Here is a 22,902-nt window from a genome sequence, read left to right as displayed (position 1 = left end):
ACTCTTCACCCTTCTCCTGCTTTTCCCAAGATCAGCATAAAGTAAAAGCCTGTGTTTTGTGTTGTACGTTGTACAGTCCATCGCGAAGTTTAATCCTGTTCGTTCACTCTTTGATCTTTTGGACAAATTATAATTCCTTGCAGCAACGAGATAGATTCCCATGGTGTTACACACACACACACACACACACACACACACACACACTGCTGAGCAGGTAGATTCCCATGGTGTCCCTCCATCCCCACAGTGCTGAGTAAAACAGTGCCTTCTGTGGCTTGACAGCTCTCTTTTATTACCTGGACAAGATGTGGCCAAACCTAGGCTCTGTCTTAGTCAGTCAATTATATTCAAATTGTTAATTGACTACAAAACCATACATTGTTATTGGCTGGCTGGGGAGACCAACATCACTTAATGTGCCTCTGTAGAGAACTGTGTTCTGGTTCATGCATGGCACTGCTCATTGTGTGACAGAAAGGACAAGGCAACTCTCTTAGTGACCCTTTTATAAGGGCACTGTCTTAATTAGGGGTTTACTGCTGTGGACAGACACCATGACCAAGGCAACTCTTATAAAGGACAACATTTAACTGTGGGCTGGTTTACAGGTTCAAAGATTCAATCCATTGTCATCAAGGAGGGAACATGGCAGCATCCAGGCAGGCATGGTGCAGAAGGAGCTGAGAGTTCTACATCTTCATCTGAAGGTTGCTAGGAGGAGACTCACTTCTAGGCAGCTAGGATGAGGATCTTAAAGGCCAAGCCCACAGTGGCACACCTACTCCAAGGCCACACCTACTCCAACAAGGCCACACCTCCTAATAGTGCCACTCCCTGGGCCAAGCATACTCAAACCACCGCGGGCACTATTATAGCTAGGCTAAAACAGCCTCCCCAAACAGGCTCTTATGTTTGAATACATGGTTCCCAGCTGGTGGCATTGTTTTGAAAGATTTTAAAACTTTAGGAACTAGGGCCTTGCTGGCCTCAAGAGTTATAATCCAGTCCAGCTAAAATGGCCTGAGCTTGCTCTCCTCCTCTCCTCTCCTCCTCCTCCCTCTCCTCCTCCCTCCTCCTCTCCTCCTCCTCCTCTCTCTCCCTCTCCTCTCCTCTCTCTCTCTCTCTCTCTCTCTCTCTCTCTCTCTCTGTCCCAGATGTGGAGACATATCACAGCTTCAGAGCTCCGGCCTCTCTACCATGACTGTATTCCTATAAACTATAAGCCAAAGTAAACCCTTCTCCCTTAAGTTGCTTCTGTCAGGTATTTTTGTCACAGCAAGGAAAAGAGTCACTAATAAAGCTCTAGTCATAAAGGCCCCACCTCCAGTCTCATTCCTCCCAGAGGCTTCAAGCCCTAATACCATCCCCACTAAGAGAGAAGAGTTTAAGCTGTGGAACTAGACCATTGCCTGCCACCGGCTGCACATAGGATTCTCTCTGTGTTTCTCCCTGCAAAACAACTCAGAACTCTGCCAGACCTGTTTCTATGTTTCTTTTTATATTATTGTTGCATACTGGAGAACATGAAATAAAACATAGGTAAAGGTGGAATAAAAGGGAAGCTAAGGAGGGAAAAGGAGCCCAGTAATGAATGTCCCTTCCGGTCTTAGTCAGGGTTTCTATTGCTGCACAAACATCAAGAAGCAAGTTGGGAAGGAAAGGGCTTATTCAGCATTCCACATTGCTGTTCATCACCAAAGGAAGTCAGGACTGGAACTCAAGCAGGTCAGGAAGCAGGAGCTGATGCAGAGGCCATGGAGGGATGTTTCTTACTGGCTTGCTTCCCCTGGCTTGCTCAGCTTGCTTTCTTATAGAACCCAGGACTACCAGCCCAGGGACGGCACCACCCACAATGGGCTGGGTCCTCCCACCTTGACTACAAGTTGAGAAAATGTCTTTCAGCTGGCTCTCATGAAGGCATTTCCACAACTGAGACTCCTTTTCTGTGATAACTCCAGCTCGTGTCAAGTTGACACACAAAAGCAGCCAGGACACTTCCTGTCTTGCCTGGCTGTGTCCCTCATGGGGCAGAATGAGCCTCAGGGCCTAGGTTAATGCCAAGAAGCACTACTGCCTGGGAGGAGTTGCTGCTGAGCCCTTGGCCTGCAGACCCGTGAATGAGGGAAACGTCCTGGCTTGGTGCTTAGGAGCAAATTCTGCCCAGCTTCAAAGTCAACGACCACAAGAATCACAGACCTGGAGATCAGCTGCAGGGAAGTAAACTTTTATTTAAACAAATAACAGAGAGCAAGGCTGAATAGGAATCTCTTCGTCGTTTGCAGACCTGTAAACCTTTTCGGAGATGCTGTTTGAACTGGACCAACCGAAAACATGTTTTCGTTCTAATCGCCAGGATAACAAGACTTGGTACAACTGAAGCCTAGCTGTCAAGGCTGTGTGGTGCCATCGTGGGAATGATTTCTAGGCCTTTCCAGGAAATGGAGTTGCCTGAAGGTAGGCACAAGCTATAGCTTGCCAGTACCTCTGTGGTGCAGCTTTAGCCTGTAGAGCAGCTCAGCTGCTTGCAACAGATGTGAGCTCGAGAGCTTCGTTCTCAGACCCATTTTCACAATCTCTTTGGTGAATAAAATAACTCTCCCGCTCACTCCTCTACTCAGAAGTGTCACCCCTGAAAGAAAGCAGACCTCCTGAGCAACCAGGAAGAGCCGAGCATGCGAAGGCATTCTCTTTGTCCAAATTATTTCCAAAATCCCTGACGTCTTACCTAGAAGTTAGATGGTTAATCACCTTTCAGAGGTACAGGGAAAGGTAAGACTTACCAGGAAGACTAAAAAGTACCCAGATATAAACAGGTTCTGGGAGCCAACAGCACTCTTTCTTTTCCCCCCTCCAGCCCCATGCCTCAAACCCACAGAGGCCAGGTACCCAAGAATGGGGTTGTCCCACAGCCCAGCCCAGCCCAGAGCTAGACAGCTGGCACAACTGCAGAATGGTCCCTTACTTAGAAGCGCTGGTTTGAGTTATTTGTTGGTGGTGATAGTGGTGGGTTTTGTTGTTATTGTTGTTGTTGTTGTTTTAGTTTGGTTGTTTTGTTTTTATCTCTACACATGCAGGGCTTAAACCTGGCGACTCTGTCGAGAGCGCCTCTAAAACAGAAGGCTTGCCATTCTCTAAGGGGAGGGCCATGCGGGAGCAGTGGTCCCTGAAGGCGATTTCCTTCAGAGATGAGGGTGAGTCTGTGAGCCAAGTGGATAACCAGGGCGGCAAGGCTTAGTTTATATCAGAGCAGGTCCAAAGGAAGAGCCAATGCCGATGTAAAAACAGAGACCACGTAACCCAAACCACTGCTCCACAGCAGAGAATCCAGTTTATGCTCGTACAGTTCTCTCCTCATTTCTTAAAAAGAAAGGCATTCTGCCTGCTGACGACGCCTCGCTGTACACTCACTTTTTTAAGAAGAGCAGGAGATGCGGCTCAGTGGCTCAGGGGTTAAGAGCAATGGACCTGAGTTCAATTCCCAACACCCACGTGGTGGCTCACAACCAGCTCTAAGTCTAGTTTCAGCAGATAGCATCCTCCTCAGCCTCCACTGGCTCCAAGCACAAATGTGGTGCACAGACATATCTGCAGGGAAAGCATCCATACGCATACAATATGTATAATGAGTGTGTGTGGTATGTGTGTATGCTGTGTGTTTCTAGTGAATGTGTGTGTGGTGGTGAGTGGTGTGTATATGTGGTGTGTGAGTGTATGTGTGATGTGTGTGTGGGTGTATGTGTTTGTGTGGTGTATATGCGGTGTGTGTGTGTTGAATGTGTGGTGTGTGTGATGGTACATGTGCGTTTATAGTGAATGTGTGTGTTAAGTGTGTGTTTGTATGTAGTATGTGTGTGATGTGTTGTGCGTGTGTGATGTGTGTGGTGAATGTGTGTATGGTGTATGTATAGTAAGTGTGTGCAGTGAATGTGTGTGTGTGTGTGTGTGGTGTGTGTGTGTACGGTGGATGTATGTAGTGAGTGTGTGTGTATATGGTGTGTGATTGTGTCTCTCTATGGTGAGTATATGTACTGTGTATAGTATATGTATATTCACTGTGCGTGGGGGGGGGACATATGGAAGGGTCCTCTGTGTGTGTGTGTGTGTGTGTGTGTGTGTGTGTACATGTGCATGTGTGTTGAGACAGGGTCTCATGATGTAGCCTTGGCTGTATAGGTCAGCTTCAAACTCCTAGAGTTTTTCCATGTTTAGCTAGTCTTATATTTTTGATTATATCATTTATTGTATATATTACAAATGTCTTCTCCAAATTGTCAACTACACATCAAGTTTCAAGATATCAACAGTACCCCTGAAATATATGCCCTTCCTTTCAAGGTCGGAAGAGAATGATTTATACAGGTATAAGATCTTCAAACGTGAATAAACACAGAAAGCAATCATAACCATATATATGCCTTTCACGCATGGGGAGCACTCTAGGCTTATGAAAGCATCCTTCAGTCACCTGACTTCAGCCCCACAAAAGCCTGGGACAGGATAATGGTTCTCATTCCCTCACCTGTAGGTTAAAGAGATTAGCCAAGGGTAACCGGTCAAGATCAATTTTGTGATCTAAGCCTGACCTATTACCCCAACTTTATACCTGACACAATTCAGGCCCAGGGAAGCAAAGAAATTTTTTTATCATCATAGCCCTGCTTAATGATGGACAAGGAGCCAGGCATTGTGGTGAATGCCTTCAATCTCAGTCCTTGGGAGGCAGACCTCTGAGTTCAAAGACAGCCTGGTCTAAATTGAGTTCCCAGACATCTAGAGCTACATAGAGCTTTTCTCTGTTTCAAAAAAAGAAAGGAAAAGCAAGAGTGGCCCAGGACCCAAAATCCTAGTGATCAGGTGCCTAGGACCGGGAGGGACTTCACTCACCTCACACAGAATGAAGCCGGGCCTGGTCTATCTGTCCCCAAAAATAAGACACAAGGACAAACTTTATCCAACCACTTTTATTGGACAACAATGGTGCGAGAACCTTCTTCTATACCAAAAGATATAACAGATGAGCTATTCATGGGTTTTATTGCTAGAGGCAAGATTCTGTTACACAGATGAAATAGGCAGAATCCAGTGCCTTTTAAAAAATGGCTGCTATTACAATTCCATGGATTTCCTCATAACCTGTAGCTAAGACTCACAGAAAGAAGGTGGCTTTTCCTGGTATAGAATGACTACTGGAAAATTCTCTAGTTCTCCTTAATGTATGTGGGGTATTATCGGTATTATTAAGACACAGAATGTCAATCAGGAAAAATTCAGTCTGAATGTAAGACTTAATATTCCGCCCACAATGCACAGGACTCATTTTTTATTATTATAGGGAGGAATTGTGACCACTTTTCCTGCCTTGGCTTATGAATCTCATCTGGATAAAGTTTTGCACATTCTTTTTAAAAAAAAAAAAAGATTTACTTACTGTATGTATGTGAGGACACTGTTGCTGTCCTCAGACATACCAGAAGAGGGCATCGGATCCCAGTACAGAGAGTTGTGAGCCACCATGTAGTTGCTGGGAATTGAACTCAGGACCTCTGGAAGAGCAGTCAGTGCTCTTAACCGCTGAGCCATCTCTCCAGCCCGGTTTTGCGCTTTCAGATTAACTATTGTTTATATTGTTTGCATTGATCAATACAAATCTTGTTACAGCATATATACAATGTATAGATAGGTATACAGGTATACGTGTGTGTGTGTGTGTGTGTGTGTGTGTGTGTGTGTGTGTGTGTATACTAAAGGTTCTCCAACATAAACCTTTTTAAAGATTTTATTTTACCTGTGTGTGTGTGTGTTTCTGTCTCTGTGCGTGTGTGTGTGTGTGTGTGTGTGTGTGTGTGTATACTAAAAGTTCTCCAACATAAACTTTTTTAAAGATTTTATCTGCGTGTGTGTTTCTGTGTGTGTGTGTGTGTACATATATGTGTGTGTGTTTCTGTGTGTGTGTACATATATGTGTGTGTGTGTGTGTGTGTGTGTACATATATGTGTGTGTGTGTGTGTGTTGAGGAGGCCAGGAGAGGGTGTCGGATCCCCTGGAGCTGAAGTAACAGGCCATTGTGAGCTGCCTTATGTAGGTTCTGGGAACTAAGCTCTAGTCCCAAGCTATCCCTCCAGGTTCCATCATAAACTTTTTAACAGATTTGAGTCCTAATACTGAAGACAGTCTGTAGGTTGATTTCATTATGCAAGTAAAGGCACACACAAGATAAAATGAGGCCTGTCATTGGATGAGAAGAAAGGGAGGCAGGAACAAAGTTTTAGAAGGAGTGGGAGAGGCAGAAAGGAGGAGAGAGGCAACATGGAGGCAGACATAATCCATCCTCACTGTGCATCTCTACCTAGATACAGGTTGTTATGACTATTTCTTAAGGGATAGATTTCTATAGGTCAATTTTTCTTATGTAGGTGGGTGGTTTATATTTTTTCAATTGGTTGTGAGTTTATTGTGTGGATGCATTGTGGACTGAGAATTTAACATATAAATCTAACGGTTGGGTTAGTTTGTGGAGTCTTGATTTTACTGGGTAGTTGGGAGTTTATAATTTAACTACCAGGGGCAGTTGCTGGGAGTGTGGACAGAGTCCATGGCAGGGAGCCACTATAGGCCAGCCCCATGCTGGACTTCTAGAGCCCTGATTTTACCGGGTATCTGGAACCATAGAGTTCTCCACTAGCAGAGAGCCGCTGGGAGAGACACTAACCAGAGATAAATTATGGTTAGTTCCATATGGCCCTCCGGTGCCGGAACTCACACTAGGGAGCAGCATGGCAAGGTGCCACGCTGGAATGGCTTGCGGGCCGCCTGGGCCTGAGAGTACTTGGGGGCAGCATAGAGCCGCTGAGATAAAAGTACCCCGCAGTGCTGTATGGCCCTCTGAGTGCCGGCACAAGCACGGGATATAAAAGGCTCAAAAATATTTTTAGGAATTTGCCTAAACAAATGGGATCATCCTGATGAAACAGTCATCCCAAAACACATTGCTTGCTGTGGGGGTACAAAGTCTGAGCCCTTCCCCACTCTGAACTGAAAAGCCCCTGAGTGATATGCCTGGGTGCAGGTTAGACCTCGGAAAGTGTCAGCTGCTGCCCCAGAAAAACGATCCAAGTGGCAAGATGCCAGCAAGGTGGTATTCCAGTCCACAGGGTCAAGTGCTTGGAACCTCATGCTTCTGTGTCATGGCACCCAGATAGAGGACAATCAACATGAGCGTCCTGAGTCCCCAGGATTCCCTGTCCACCTTGAACTGTCTCTCTAGTTGAGGGTGGTCGGCGAAGAGAGAAACATGGAGAACCGAGCCCATCTCAGACTGACAGCATTAGTTCCGGAGGAATAACAAGGGTTACATCCACAGCTGTGATGTCACACACTGGCCTCCTGGTGCTTCAGAGACCTCCTCTGGGGTTCAGAAGGAGACATCGAAAAAGACAACCAGAAAGAACACAAAGGAGCATCAACCTATCTACAGCAATGATGGTGTTTCAGAGAAACAGGCAGAAGTCTTTAAACCCCAGGGCTAGGCATAGCAAGATGACAACCGGGCCAGTCACCAGCCTTTCCATCACCCTGCCTGCAGCTCAGTTGTAGGAAAGGTAGTCGATGAGCCGGGGAGGGATGTTCAACTTGGCGACTTTCTCTAGCCCTCGAACACCAGTGGCCTTCCTCAAGCTCACCCTGCAGAGCTGTGCGAGGGTGAGAGGTGTCTCTGGGGGAAAAAAATCAAAGAAAGAAAAGAAAAAAAATCAAAGAAAGAAAGAAAGAAAGAAAGAAAGAAAACCACATGAGCATTGTTTCTAGAAGAAGCATAACCCGCAACCTGGGAAGGCAGAACTGGAAGAGCCCAAGAATTTTGGATGGATCCTATGTCATCTCTGAAAGGTCACATAACCAGGTATCAGCGGCAAGAAGCCAGGCAATAAGGTTCCGGTGATAGCCACAGGGATTCGTCTCGTGGGGTTGGGGCTTTTGTCTTGTGGGAGGGGTCACTGGTTTGTTTTTGACACTTAGTTTCTAGCAAATAGACTTAGCAAAGAACTAATTTATGACTAAGAGACCCACTGGTCACACATCCAGCCAAGTCAGGCATGGGGGAAGGGTTTAACCCAGGGACGTTAGCAGCTAGCTCATGAACTCTAGGATCCTTTCCTCAGTGGACCCATAGGCCTCAGGAACATAATAAGAGCTGATGCTTCAGCACAGTCGCCAGAGACAGGTACAGCTTAGTACATCCTAGTGACCAAGGACAGGAGCTCAACTCAAAGTGGTCAGCATAAATTCAAGGCTAACAACCTGGGGTTCAAGATGAATGACAGTGGGTCTGGCAGCATGGGGTATGGGAGTATTTGCACAACAGAACTTGGCTCACTTTCATAGTACTCAAAGCACTTGGCTGGGGCGCTGCTGCTCCACGTGTAGTCCGAGGGCTTCTTGCCCCTGTTGTCCCGGGCATAGATGTTGCCACCAAACTCTATGAGCATCACGATGAGGTCCACATTCTTTACCTTGGCCGCATGATGGAGCGCCGTCTCGTGAAGTTTGGCTGCATTCACATTGGCCCCTGGAGAACCACACCCGAGAATGTCTGTCACCAAGGGGGAGCACGTGGAACCAAAAGGAAGACCAAGCTATAGATCACCCTTTGTCAGGGCACAAAAGCAACCCTCGCCCAGAAAACAAAATCAAGACAGACTCCACCGTACCTTCTCAAAATTCAAGATTAATACTTATTTTTTTTCCTTATCAACATGAGGGATATATATGAGACATAATATACAACACACACACACACACACACACACACACACACCATATGTGATACATCCCTCACTTTCATAAGAAAAAAAATATGATATATACCCCAAGGTACCCTGTAGACTGTTCTCACAGGTCCCTAGACTTCCAGAGGTTCATCCTGTAGACATAGACACTGGTGACACAACTGCCCTGCCACAGGCATGATGGGCTCAACAATTAACTAGTTGGGTGAAAGAATGAATATTCCTAAAATATATTCTCTCATACACTGGGAGAGAAAAGGGGAAATGTGCTTGAAGTGTTAGCTGTGAAATCAGCTCCACTCCCCTCATCTTTCTGGAGGCATACAGAAGGATTCAAGGAATTAGCAGCTAGACACAGCATTCTAAGCCTATGGCGCCAGTATTCCTAGATCTCCCATTCCAGTTCTAACCCAGTCTGACCTAGCTTAGCTTCCGAGATCAAATCAGAGTGGGCACGTTCAAGGTAATATGGCTAAATTCAGCATCATAAAATACATTTTAAAAAATAAAAGGGGTTTTGAGGCTGGTGAGATGGCCTGGCCCAAGCCCAGTAGTCTGAGCTGGTTCCCTAGAACCCACAAAGAGAGGGAAGGAAAGAACAAACTTCACAAAGCTGTCTTACCTCCAACTCCCATGTGTGTGCTTTGGTATGCACACCTGAACCATATGCGTTCAATAACAAGACATTAAAAGATTTAAGGTCAATGTTTAAAATTTTGATTAAAAAAATGGTCTACGTGAAATACTCTTCCTGATACACACCAATCACCAGTTCTATATAATGATTTTCTAAGGCCTCAGAAATTGCTTGGAAGAAGATATTAATGTCTTCAAAGTCTCCTCCAGTGAAGAATTAATAGCTAACAATAGGGAAAGTATTTTAAGGAAACCAAGCAAATACCTCTGCATCCATAAGTCACCCAAATTACAGTTTCAAACCATGGTCATAAAATCAGAGCTATGGCAACAATGCACCAGTGTTCAGTGGGCACTATAGGTGCTGGGTTCACTGCTCCTAGTTGGGAAACCCTGCTTTCTGCTTTAAGATCTGCTCAATCCTCTAAAGGAACTAAGAGCTGCGCTTATCCCAACAGCCACGATGTGATCCTGAGAACACTTTCTGTTCCCCCAGGGCAGAATCCAGAGACCTCAAGTCACCAGAACTGACCGTTTCCCCCTAAAAGAAGGCCTGAGTCACACACAGGAGCTAGAGTGCCATGAGAAGGCAGGAATGAAAAACCTGACCAACACTCCCACCATTCTCTTGCCTCAGATGGTTTCCTTCCAATACCTGCTTAGAGGGATAAGTAGGCTGCTGTAATCATCATGCCAAAACAAAACGTTAATGCTAGAGACATGATTTGTGATAAAAATCAAATTGTAGAGCTCACAGAACTTAAGAGTCCAAGTGGTTTTTTTCTTATTGACTCTTGCAATATTCTGGCAAGAGCCATCCAGGAAAGGATGTGATCCTCTTGATTTTAACAATGGAGAAAGACACAAGGAAGCAAAAAGCTCCCTTAAGGTCGGAGAGAAGGAGGAAGTAGGAAAGATCTAAAGCCACCCCTCCTTCCTTGCTGTTGGCTACCACGGCTCCTCCAATAAGTCTATGGATATCGAGTGATTCTTCCAAAGTGGCCTTCGCAAAGTGAACAGTAACATTGTGAACAGTTTCCCATAATGCGTGTGCACAGCACACAGCAATATGTGTAGGCCCAACTAGTGCTGAATAAAAGGGGGGATAGTGAGCCAACACCAACAGACTTTTTATTAGAAAGCTGGAACAGTAGCAGAAGGAGAGGGGAAGGAAGAATGTCAGGAGGGAGGGACTTTGTGGCTCAATGGTCAGTTCGTGTCTTGGCCAGGCAGGGAGATGGTAAGACAAACAACTACTTCTGGCCATTAAGAACTGTCAATTCCAAGCTTCAGAGAAAGGAGTCAAAGCGGGCTCATTACTAAAACCTTCACTTCAAAATTAATGTGATTCAGAGTAAAACAGAAGCCAGAGAGGTGAGGGCTGACTTAACACACCCTAGCACACAGCTGAAAACGGCCACAATCCTAGGCCATCAGCATAAATGACTTAGTGCCCAGTAACACGGGCTCTGCCAAGGAGATGGAAGGGTAAATAGTCCTCATCTACCCACCTCTGGACGCTTCCAGAAGAGTTAAATATTTACTATAAGGTGAAAAATTACTTAACCATAACAAGTGGACTTTGATCCTCACCAGCCCTCTTCCTCTGCAAACACAGTCTAATTCCTTAACTCAGCCTCTCTACCTACAAAAAGAAAAGGAGCAGCCACCTCTTTGTAGTACGATATGATCACGTCATATATGGACTCAGATCCCCAGCAGAGCCAGGACCCTTGACGGGCACAAGCATGGGGCCACATCTTTTCCGGAAGATGCAGAATGTAGCTTCCTTAGGTTCTCAACAGGCTTACGGCTCAGACTCAGCCGTCTAGATTTTCACTGATTTTGTAAAGCTTATGTAAGTCCATAAGACTATGCTACTTCTTTCTGCTTCTATATAGGATGGAAATATTTCCCCATGAAAAAGTACTTAAAGGAGAAAATAGAAAACACAATCTTGTTAAGGGAGCCCATCAGAAACTAAAGTGACATCTGGTCTACCTCTTCCTGACTCCTGTCTTCAACTCTGGTTTGAATCAAGGCTCAGGACCCTCTTTTCTCCTTTCTGGTATATTCTGCCCCAGACTGCATCTTTTCTCAATACTTAGTTGCCTCCATGGAGGAAGGAGACACACACTCCCTCCCCAAATTCTACTCATCCTCAATTTCCTAGATATATGGAAATCTCCATTTAAAACTATTGAAAGCTGGAGTCGAGTGAGAAGACAGACCCACCCGTAGCTCCAGGATGGGCTCTGACTGGTACAATCCCTTTCCTTCTAAATTTGACAAAGCTGGACTATCACAATAAGACCTAGTTTAAGCCAATGGAGCATCAGGGGAGGTACAACGGTGACACTTGGAAAGGAAACTTTGCTCTTCTGAAAAAGCTATGAAAGAGCCTTAAAGTGTAAGGTGTTGCTAGACTGAGAAATGCTGTGCTCACAACTGCCTATAACTCCAGCTCCAGGAACCTGATACCCTCTTCTGGCCTCTGCAGGCACCCACACACACACACACACACACACACACACACACACACACACACACACACAGAGAGAGAGAGAGAGAGAGAGAGAGAGAGAGAGAGAGAGAGAGAGAGAGAGAAAGAGAAAGAGGAGAGAGAATAGGTAATCAGATGCATTTATTGAGCAGTGACTATATACCAGGTATTATAAAAGATATTATTCCCAACACGTGGGAAAATAGGTTTTATTTCTCCAGTTTTATAGAGGCCAAGATCCCTCTGTGGAGTAGCAGAGCCAGTCTATCTGCTTCTGCTACCCAGCCATCTGTTAGCATGGTGCAGGTTGAGTTATCTGCTCAGGTAAATAGTTCGCTTGGGCTAACAGCAGCATACCTGCATTGAGCAACACTTTGACACAGTCCAAATGCTCCCGTGCACAGGCAACATGTAGAGGCGTCCCGAAATGGCAATCATGGGCTTCCAGGTTGGCCCCAACATCAATGAGAAGCCTCACGCAATCAGAATTCCCTTGAAATAAGTAGGGGGAAGATGGAGATGTTCATGAATACACACACTGGAAATGGTAGCCTAGGACAAACTTAGCAGTTGGCCCTACAGGAAACCAAGGGGAGCCTATATCTCATGGTAATTCTGCATGGCCCTTGGAGAATCCAACGGCATCTCCCTTCTCCCCTTAGGAATTCTTAGCACAGTTAGTGGTGAAAGAAAAGACTCACGTCGTCCACTTTCCTGCTGAGAACAAAAGATAACAGGAAACCAGTTGGACACAGGGAGCCAAGAGCATCCTGACCCTCATCTCCAAGTCCCCCTGCACCATATCTGGGAAGCATCCAGGCTGCAGAAAACACACGTGGCTGCTGGCAAGCTAGACAATCTCCTGGACGAAGGAACCCATCTCTGGCATTCTCACTAAGCAAGTTACCCCCAGCACCTCTCCTGCCTTTTTTCCTGCTCCTCCTTCTGTCTTCAGGGCAAGTTCCGATCCATGCTTGGGCCCTCTTCTCTTCTAGTGGAGGGTCCACGTCCCCAAAGGACCTGGTGTCATCATACTATTGCTAGCATTGAGGTTTTTGATCCCTATCTCTTCTTTTGTAGGGCTTTTTCCCCCTCGGGGGATCATAAGGAGAAATTTCCTAAAATGAAAAGTCTGGTCCACCATAGTTTAGGGGGAGAATATGCCACCTAACTCCCAAATATTCATAAAAACTTCTTTAAGATCTACAACTCAGAACTCTCTGGGCTGCCCATACTTTGGGGTGGCCCATTCCAATCTCTCTGTGCGGTGCTTGTTTCCTCTTGGCTTTGATAAATGAACTTCTGCTTAAACTATTTGTGTCTGTTGACTGAATTCTTTTCTTTAAAAAGACAAGAACAAAGAGATCCTACTGGTGACTCCCCATATCAATCCACACAGGCCAACCTCCTCCTTTGGGCTCTAAGTGCTTTATTCTTAGATACTTATAGATAAGTATGAAGATACTTGCTTTATACTTGGATAATTTTGGTCCCTAACACATGGACTCACCACTCATACAGGCCTCATGTAGCGGGGATGCCGTGTACAAAGGAGGGTTGACTTTCGCCCCATAGGACAGCAAGAGCTTCACACACTCGACGTTGCCTGAGGCGCAGGCATCACAAAGTGGGGTGCTGCCGTCAATGTTGCGTGCGTCCACCTCAAACAACAGAAGCCAATGTCAAAGGGTTAGGCAAATGAGTGCAGTGAACTTTGTAATCTTTAGGCAGGTCCATCTTTGCAAAGATAATGTCTTAAAATTACCAGTTTGCTCATCCACACCAAGCCATGGGAGGGAGTTCAAAGAGAAAGATGCATGGGTTGGGGTAGGAATGTAGGAGCCTCCTAAATATACAAATCTCTCGTTGGAGCGTTGGAGAAAACTCAGCCTCAGCCTCCCTACCGCCCCAAGCAAATAATAAACAGAGGGCAAAAAGAGAGAGCTTGGGGCTGGGGAAGCAAGTTTCAAGATGGATTTTAAGTTGAGCTTTGACTAAAAAGAAATGTTCCAGACTGCTTAACATGCCTCATGGAAGGAGCCAATGCCCTAGACTGGGAAAACGCACTTAGAATGTATCCTAGTTAGGCTTCTAGGTGGGTACACACTGAAAACTGAAATGTAGTCCATCCCAAGCTTCAGGGAAGGGTAGATGTATGCTGTGTTCATTCTGCACTCACATGGTGAGCTCTGTCCAAGACCAGAGTCCTGAATTCCCCACAGGCACAATTAGGGCCAGTACAGATCCTGCCAGCTCTACAAGCAGACAGATAGCCTGCAGGATGAAAACCACCAACAGCGAAAACTAACTGTTCCGTGAATATGCACACCAGGGAGGGCAGCCAGGCCAGAAGTTTGTTTTGTTACCTTTTTTCTCTGCCTCACCCCAGTGGTTATGCCTGCACTTCACCCTGAATATCCTTGTGTTAAACCTACACAGCGATTCCTTCCTTCCACACTTGTTAAAGCAACAGGTCACCTTTTAGCACTTACTCATCTTTTAATAAAAAGGACAACTGGTCAACCTCCTTTAAAAAACAAAACAAAACAAAACAAAACAAAACAAAACAAAACAAAACAAACAAACAAAAAAAAAAAAAAAACCTACACAGCTACACAGCAGCTGTTAAACCTGGGGCCCAGGTACTCACAGAAGAGTCTACCTGGTCATCTCAGAGTGCAGCTATGCTAAACCACTTTGCTAAAAGTGCCCCATCCATGAACCTGCTCTGGTCCACAGCAACCATCTCGCCTCCTCCCATGGCTTTCAGCACCCTAAGCAGCCTGTCTATCCACATCCTTGCACACCTTACAGTCTTTTCTCTAGGGTTCTCCTGAGTCTGTCCCACCAAGCCCCATAGCTGCCACTAGGTGGCTGTCAATGCCAAATGGTCACCCACCTGGGCGCCAGCAGCCAGCAGCAGCTGCACACACTGGGCCTGGCCCTGCAGACTCGCTGCATGAAGGGGTGTGATGGAGTCCACAGTGACTTGGTTAACACATGCTCCACTGTTGATCAGCTGCTGAAGCTGTAGACTCTCACCCCGCTGAGCGGCCTCATGCACGGGGGTGCGCTCCACCCAGAAACCTAAAGAGAAAACAGAACCCTTACTAAGACCCTCTCGCTTCCATCAAAACAAAGGAATCCACCCGAGGCTCCGGGGCCCATTGGCAGCCAAGACACCATAGGTGACCATGTAATTGGTCCCAGTGCTCCTATTAAAATCCATAAACAATCCCCACTAGCTAGAGGGTGGAGCTCAAGGTTCTTGCCAGGGCATATAAGGGTGTCTGCACTATGAATCTGGCTCATACTGGGAGCCCATCTCTCACCCCTGACCCCTTATAGCCATATGCTCTATAGCTTCAGCAGTTCCACACTGGGGGAGAAAGGAGGAGAGGAGGGGAAAGGGAAGGAGAGGAGGAGAGTCCACTGGAACCAGAACGGTCCCTGAGGTGGAGCTAACGTGTCATGTGCAGTTCCTGCCCTGTAACCATTTAATAGCTTATCTACATGGAATCAGCACTCCTGCTCCATATATGAAGATGTGTAAGATGGGATAACAAACAGCTCCTAGTCACGGGCAACAACTCAAAACATCACAATGGAGGCAACAAAAGAACATTCCCAGTGATAAGAACTGAAAAGCAAACTCTCCCAAGTACCCGGGCAACTGCATGGAAGTATCACAAAGGTCGCAGGTCAAGCTTTGCTTATGCAGTACTGTGTTCCCAGCAGCTAGGACGTACACATGGTTCAGAGCTGAACAAAGTTGCTTGTGTTCACCTGGATGCTGGATGAATGAATGATTGGTTGAATGGATGAATGGATGAAGAATGGATGAAGGGATGGAATTGCTGAAATGAATTATAATTGTATAAAATATACAATTTGAAAAAGAATCAACTTTTTTTCTTTATATGATCTATCTTTAGAAGAAATATAACATAAAAATCAAACAATCCAAGTTTAAAATGGGCAAAGGATTTTAACAAACACTTATCCAAAGGAGACATACAAATGGTCAACAAACATATGAAAAGACTGTCAACATCACTAATCATTAAAGAAATGCAAACTGAAATTGCAAAGAGATTTTTTTCATACCTATATGTTGTATAGCAGTTGTCTCTGAGATAAACATTTAATCCGAGAAGCTCTGGAAGTTCTGGATATTTTAAGGGGAGGTGAAACATTCCACTCTCCAAGGGAAAAAAAGCAGGAAGCAAACAACTCAGTAGCATCAGGAAGTTCCTGAAACTAACCAGATTCATAAGGTCTCTCACTCTTCATACATACATAAATAGTAAGGGCTGATGAGAGACACTCTCAAATAAGCCAAGCCTAGAAGAGGCTCAGACCAAATGAGCTGCCTACAAAGGACAATCTCCTGTGTGCAGCTGCTTACAAGTTGTACAGTGAGCTCCAGTTTCCCATTGCTATCACCCATTCCTCGGTGGACATACAGCTGCCTTTGAGTTATCTCTAATTCTCTAAGTAAGCCTTCACACAACAAATATAGAAACTATACAAGTGTTCACCAAGAAATTAGTGGATAAGCCAAATGTGGCAGAGGGAAATGAACGCTAGGGTTTGGATCACTTTGGAAAGGCATGCATTGGGAGCAGGAGGCAGCTCACACACTGTGTGCACAGTCAGGAAGCAGAGGGAGATGAACACTAGGGTTCGGACAACTTTCTGCCCTTTTTCTTTTTTATTCCATCTGGGACCCCAGCTCTTGGATTGGAGTCACCCACACTCCTTTGGGTCTTCCCACCTTAGTTGTACCTTTCTGGAAAGGTTCTCTCAGAAATAACCAGAGGTGTATCTCCCAGGTTATTCCAAGTCTAAGTAAGAAATAGTAGCCCTTGTAACAAAAATCCAGAGAAGAGCATGCCCACTGACATCAGAAAAAAAGATGGCTTTAGAGCAGGGAAGGGCATTAGTCATCTAGTCTGACTCTCCAAACCACTGGATGTCTCCTACGGTTATAAATCAGGGAAGAATAAGACATTCTCTTCATAAAGATCAGTAGCAATCAGCAGGAAGGATAACGGGAAAAGTAAGGGAACAATAACATGTGGAAGTGAGCCTTAAATAGATTCCTGAAGAGTAAAACAAGCACAGAAAATACAGTCAATTGGGAAACCGGCTGGTCAGGCTTCAGGTCAAGCTGGTCCAACCCAGTGCCAATAGTGCAATTATGGTAAATTGCCCCGTTTCTGAATCTCCGCATTATGCCCTTGAGAGTGGTGCTGCATTGGAAACCTGAGCCCCTGCACTGCTTTAGCAAGCTCCCTCTGGGGCGGGGACTCCATCTTCAATTTTCGCTATATAATTGCTCTCTCTTTACCAGCTTGCTCCCTTCTCCCCTCCTCCTCACGTAGCCAAATACCAAGATGGCCATGTGGGTTACAGTCTTCCACTGACTTCTATTTCTCGTGTGCGCACTGCTGGTTCACATGTACAGATGTGCACATGTACGTCAGGCCAGAGGTGGGCTCCCTGGGTCTTCCTTAATTGTGTTTCCTATGGTCTTAGGAGATGGAGTCTCTCACTGAACCTGGAATTCACCAACAAGCCCAGACCAAATGACCAACAAGCCCCAAAGAATATTCTATCACATCTCAATAGTTCTCAACAGACTCAACTTAATAAACTTCATACTGACTCCTCTTCAAAGTCTTTTCTTCAACACAGTCTAGAATCCCTGCTTCGCCTTAGTGGGAAATCTCTGCGAAGCGCTCCACAGGCAGCGGTGTCTCTGGCTCCCACCGTCCTTGGCAAACTGAGTTGCTACCTGGTTTATCTACTCAGTTCCTGGTCGTCTGAGATGGAGCCCACGCTTAAATGGCAAGCCAGAGACAGCCGCAGAGAGCCTCCGGATAAACGGCAGGGACTCCTCTGGCCTGACAACTATGGTGTGAGTATTCATACCAGGACAAGCGGCAAAGTCTTTACCCGCTTCCTGCCCATCTCTCCACAACGCACTTAATTGCAGAGGGCAGAGACCTGCTGCATGAGCTCAAGATGTAGGTGGTTAGCCCCGGCACAGCTACTCTCCAAGAAAACTAGGATTATGGCTGACCTGCCCCAACCTGCCCAGTGCAGAGCAAGCCAACTTTCCAGAGACCCTCCTCCGCAATATACTATAGACATGTCCAGTGGTAGGCTGGACTTGACCTTAACTTTGACAGGGATCGTGGCTGTGACTGAAGCTGCCTCTCTCCGGCCCAGTCACCTCTCATCAGTAAGCAGGGCAAAGTGATCCATCACTTTGACCGTGAATCGGGGTCAAACCTCAGGGATGCCTTCTTCGATGTGATATGAATCGGCAATCTTTTTCCAAGTAAGTCGCTGAAGGGGATGTGAAGGTTAGAGATGAAGCTCAGTTCGTAGAGAGCTTGACTGCATGCGCAGAGCCTGGGTTCAATCCTCAGCATAGCATTAAAACAAGGTGTACTTGGATCTGAAGAGATGCTTCAGTGGTTAAGAGAAAATAGTACTCTTCCAGAGGACCTGAGTTTGGTTCCCAAGTGTCTTATAACTCCAACACCAGGAGGTCTGAGGTAGGCATTGCATACATACATACACACACACACACACACACACACACACACACACACACACACACACACCATGTTATAACTAAAAATAAAAGCATTTAAATGGGGGAGGGGGGCTGCCAGCACACATTTGTAATCCCAACACTTGAGAGGCAGAGGCAAGTGGATCTCTGTGAGTTCAAGGCCAGCCTAGTCTACAGAGCTGGTTCCCAAGACAACCAGAGCTGTTACACAGACAAACTCTATCTAAAAAAAACAAGCAAACAAATAAATGAAGATGAATAAATATAGACACAGGAGGGGCCAGCCACACATGCTGGGATACCACTAGGGAAGAACTAAGAATGTCTATGAATGGGAACAAATGCTGTAAGGGATGCTTCAAGACACACATAGCTTTATTTAGCTCGCAGGGAAAAAGTCCAGAGGGCTGGGTGACTTATTCCCAGAGCCTTGGAAAACTAAGATCTGTGCCCTTAGTAATGAATTCTGGAGCTGAGGACTTCAGAGATACTGTGGAACTGACACACAAGCAGGGAGAGCCAAATGGACAAGCCGTTTACCGTTCCAAACCTCCTTACAAAGGCAGTCAAGGGATGCAAGCCTTGGTACAGACAAGCCTCTTTGTCTTCCTGGGGTTCCCTCTATACACTGGGAGGTTTACCCTCCTCCCCACTGTAAGGATGACAGTGCCTGTACTTCAGGACCCTATGACACTAAACATAATTTGTGTGCCCAAGAATGGCCTGAAGAACACACCTAATAAGTGCTAGTCGTCATTATCATCTGGCTTTAATTGTGCTCTATTTAAATTTTAACAGACTTGGACTCCCAAGAGAAAAACAGATCTCTTTCTCTGTAGAAATCCTTACTTTAAATTTGTGCTGCCTTTTGTTGGTTTTTATCTCTCTAGCATATCTTTTTAAGTGTTTTAATTATGAATCTCCAAAATAGTCTTAGACAAAACAAAACACAATGCAATTAGCCTATGATGTAACTTTAAAAGGTACTCGATGTAAACAGGCGGGGGGGATGGGGGGATAATTTCAGTCTATATTTTTTTTTTAAAAAACGTACAATGAGGTTAAAAAAAAAAAAAAAAAAAAAAATGTTAGCCCCGGAAGAGGAACAGGGAGCAGCAATTTGAAAGGACTAAGTAAGGAAAAGAAAGTGAAAGGGAGTAAGAGAAAGCGAAACAGATTGGCAACTAAGTAAAAGAACCAGGAACCTGGCGCAGGAGTGACGCCTCTCCACTGCAGACCCAGCTGAAAGCTTACGTGGAACGCGTGATCTTCCTCCTTCCCTTCCTGCCCTCACTTACTCAGTAATTTACTACCAGTCTCCTTCCCTGCCTTTAGTCGACCTAAAATGTTTTAGTGAGGGTTTAGTTCCTATAGCCCAGCCAGCGAGCCTGGGCTTCACACCACAAAGCCCTGAGCTCTCATCCTGTCTTTTCTTGTTTTTTTTTTTTTTTTTTTTTTTTTTTTTTTTTTGAGAGAGAGAGAGAGAGTTCTTGGTAGTAGCCTGAGCTAGCGTGTAAAATTCACAATCCTATCTGGGCCACCTAGCCAGCTGAGATTACCAGCGAAACCTCCAGGCCTGCCTTATCTTCTTCCTTCCTGTTGAAGAACTTCAGAAAAGGGTTTCCTTTGCAATCAGCCACCTTGGTTCTCTCTTGAAGGAGGGAACTTTTCACAGGGCTAAGTTATGGGGAAGATAAGAATGTGGTGTTTGTTACTTAGTATTATTTCCTTTGAAAGCTTTTCAGACTCCGGTTAGAGCTTGTCAACAAGTTCTCTTTGAATTTCTATTTTAGGGTAAGTTTTCATTCTAACCATTCAGAGAATCACCTTAAGCCTTGAAAAGCATCCTGAATCCTTGCTAAGACTGAGCGTGTCACAGGGATAAGAATGGTCAAGCCAGGGGTTCCTAATGACACACAGAAAGTCTTTTCTGTCCTTTCCAAAGACCTCATTAAATTGAGAAAAGAGGAATATATCTACATAAGAAAGGAAAGCAATCTAAAAGTGGTATGCATAAATATTTTGGTTACCCTACAGCAGAGACACAAGTCAGAATGTTACACAGTTAAAGTTCTCCCAAGTGGGTTCCACTTTTAGTGGAAAGGAGGTACTGTCTTGGAGCCATCACCTACCACTTATTCATTTAGGCCAGAAATACAAATACCAGCAGGACACATTTTGGGAGATGCATATTAAAATTTTAAAATTACAATGTCAAAAATATCCAAGAACCCTAACATGCATGTGCCCGCTAATCGAGAATATGATTTTCTTCTCCACAAGCTATGCAAAAAATATACTGGGGGGGTGGTGTTTTGTTTTTGTGTGGTTTTTTTTTGTTTGTTTTTGTTTTTGTTTTTTTTAATATTTAGAGACAAGATTGTGGCATAAAGCCTAGGTTGGCCTGAAACTCACAGCCCTGCTGTCTCTACTTTCCAATGGCTAGGATTACAGGTAAGTGTCCCCATGCCTGGTTCCAATGCCAGAGTAACCCCTACCTGAACAAAATAAAATGTATGCTGAGAGGCTTCTGTTTTTAGCCATTCATTGCATATTCACGAAATCAAATACTGACCAAGCTATCAGGGTCAAAGTCTTGTGTCAGCCTAGGGTGCCAAGAAAAACAGGTGCTTATTAGAGAGTCTTTGATCGTTCTGAAGGTGTTTGTTTTGCAGAAGTCAATTGAAAGATCTACCTTGTTATGACTACAATTTTCCAGTCGCTAAATTAACTCGGTTTTCTTCACACTACTTTATTAACTGGTGTAAAGGAACATTTTGGATTTCTTTTTTTCTTTCTCTTTTCAAGCTACCGAAGTACAATGCCATTGTCCTTTCTGTTTGCCATATTATTATTTTTGTAAGCAAGAAAAAAATTTACTTCTCCAAAGAACGCCCCTTGGCCTTCGAATCCATTTTATAGATCAAGACAGCCCCAAGGGTACAGAGAACACTTCTTTAGCACCAGGTATGTCACAGTGTTGGGCCGTGACCTCATTCTAGAGCAGACTCTCTGGGTGCAGCTGGGTGTGTGTGTAGGATGCTGTAACCCCGGCAAGCAATACACTGCACCAAACGCCCGGGAGGTGGTGCAGTGACCACAGTGGGGTCCTGATGAGGCTGCCAACCCGTGTGTTCCAATGCACACTTCCCAGACTCTGCCGCTGAATTCAGCAACGACCCCGCATGCTCCCCAAGGTGTGCCGGTGCTCTGGTAGACTGGCGGTTCTGAATTCCATACCTGGTGCATCACAGGGAAGACCAGCTCCGGCCAGGGACACACAGTGCACCGGCCAGGAACAAGGCGACAGACATTAAACGCAGGGCTGAGATGACCAGGATCACCCGGACCTTACTGGAATCACTACATCCCACCCCAACGCCTCTGACCACCAACTCGGAAGGACCCGCGATGCCCGTCTCAGGGACAAAGGCCACCCATGAGTTTGCTCTGTCCCCAAGAGCTGGTCTCGCGGTCCTGACTCCAGCCCCGGTGTGGTGCCCTTGGCCGTTGCGGCGCGAAGCACGTACCCACATCTCCCAGGAAGCAGCGGTCCCCGGCGCGCGGCTCCATGCGGCTCGCCGGCTGGGCGCCCCTGCCTACCGGCCTTGTCACTCTGAGCGCTGGGACCTGAGCCCGGACCTAAGCCGGGACCAAAGCCGGGACCGGAGCCGGCCCGAGCGCAGGCCGCTGGGCGGAGCCTGACTGCTACCTTGGCCACCGCTGGGAGTTGTAGTTTCTGTATCTGCCGCGTGCGGTCTGAGCGTCCCCACTCAGTTGTCACCGCCTAAGGGTGACATGCAAAACAGAAGCGTGCAACACGTGCTTGCGTGTGGACGCGTGCGAATATGTCCATTAACAAGTCCTTTTTAGGAGAAAAGCTTAAATCCCGGTGTCATTTGTAAAAGATACGTTCGTGTGCAAAGTGTTGAGTTCCTCAAACGCGTGCCCATGTGCAATATGTGCTCGGCTGTGGTTTACACTGATAGAACAGAGCAAAATATTCAGTCCCTTCATGCCTTAAACTTTCAAGAAGAGCTTTTTACTGAAGATGGTGACCAAAATGGCTGATTTTTCTGGGTTTTTTTTTTTTTTTCAAATAAATCATAACTTTCAGTTGCTATTCAGTGAAGAAAACCACGTTTCCTGGTGGACGGTTTTAATCCGGTGTCTCACTAACCGGTTTAGCAGAAAGGACCTGGAGCTCTAGGAGCAACCTAGCAGAAAGGAGAAACCAGTCTTCCCGGTGGGTTCCAAGTCAACCAAAAAGTAAGATACTTGGGAGATACTCTCATCTTGACCTGTACGGAGGCTCAGAGTGGAAATAACTTAGGACTTGAACACGAAAACGTCAGAATCACTGGAAATAGAACTGCAAGGTCATCCTTTG

The 22,902-nt window shown here is 45.7% G+C and overlaps 1 protein-coding gene across 1 annotated transcript; it reads right to left on the bottom strand.

Annotated features, from left to right (window-relative positions):
• Window positions 1-6,909: 6,909 nt before the first annotated feature.
• Window positions 6,910-22,211, bottom strand: Asb13 (ankyrin repeat and SOCS box containing 13). The gene is made up of 6 exons (XM_032884971.1): window positions 22,043-22,211; window positions 14,823-15,010; window positions 13,434-13,584; window positions 12,281-12,415; window positions 8,373-8,564; window positions 6,910-7,712 (listed from the first exon to the last, which is right to left on the bottom strand). The coding sequence occupies exons 1-6, from the start codon at window positions 22,083-22,085 to the stop codon at window positions 7,585-7,587; spliced, it is 837 nt and encodes a 278-aa protein (XP_032740862.1). The 5' UTR covers window positions 22,086-22,211; the 3' UTR covers window positions 6,910-7,584.
• Between the last annotated feature and the right edge of the window lie 691 nt (window positions 22,212-22,902).

This window comes from Rattus rattus, chromosome 14, assembly GCF_011064425.1.
Source record: "Rattus rattus isolate New Zealand chromosome 14, Rrattus_CSIRO_v1, whole genome shotgun sequence".
Lineage (NCBI taxonomy): Eukaryota > Metazoa > Chordata > Mammalia > Rodentia > Muridae > Rattus > Rattus rattus.
The sequence above is the reverse complement of the archived record's forward strand: the minus strand, read 5'-3'. Positions and strand labels throughout refer to the sequence as shown.

Bases quoted from the DNA above. Each gene is read 5' to 3' on its own strand.
- Asb13 (XM_032884971.1), bottom strand. From the start codon at position 22,085: ATGGAGCCGCGCGCCGGGGACCGCTGCTTCCTGGGAGATGTGG. The intron at 15,011-22,042 runs GTACGTGCTTCG...TTTTCTCTTTAG, and splicing joins CTGCTTCCTGGGAGATGTGG to GTTTCTGGGTGGAGCGCACC. The intron at 12,416-13,433 runs GTGAGTCCATGT...ACTTATTTCAAG, and splicing joins ACATGAGGCCTGTATGAGTG to GGAATTCTGATTGCGTGAGG.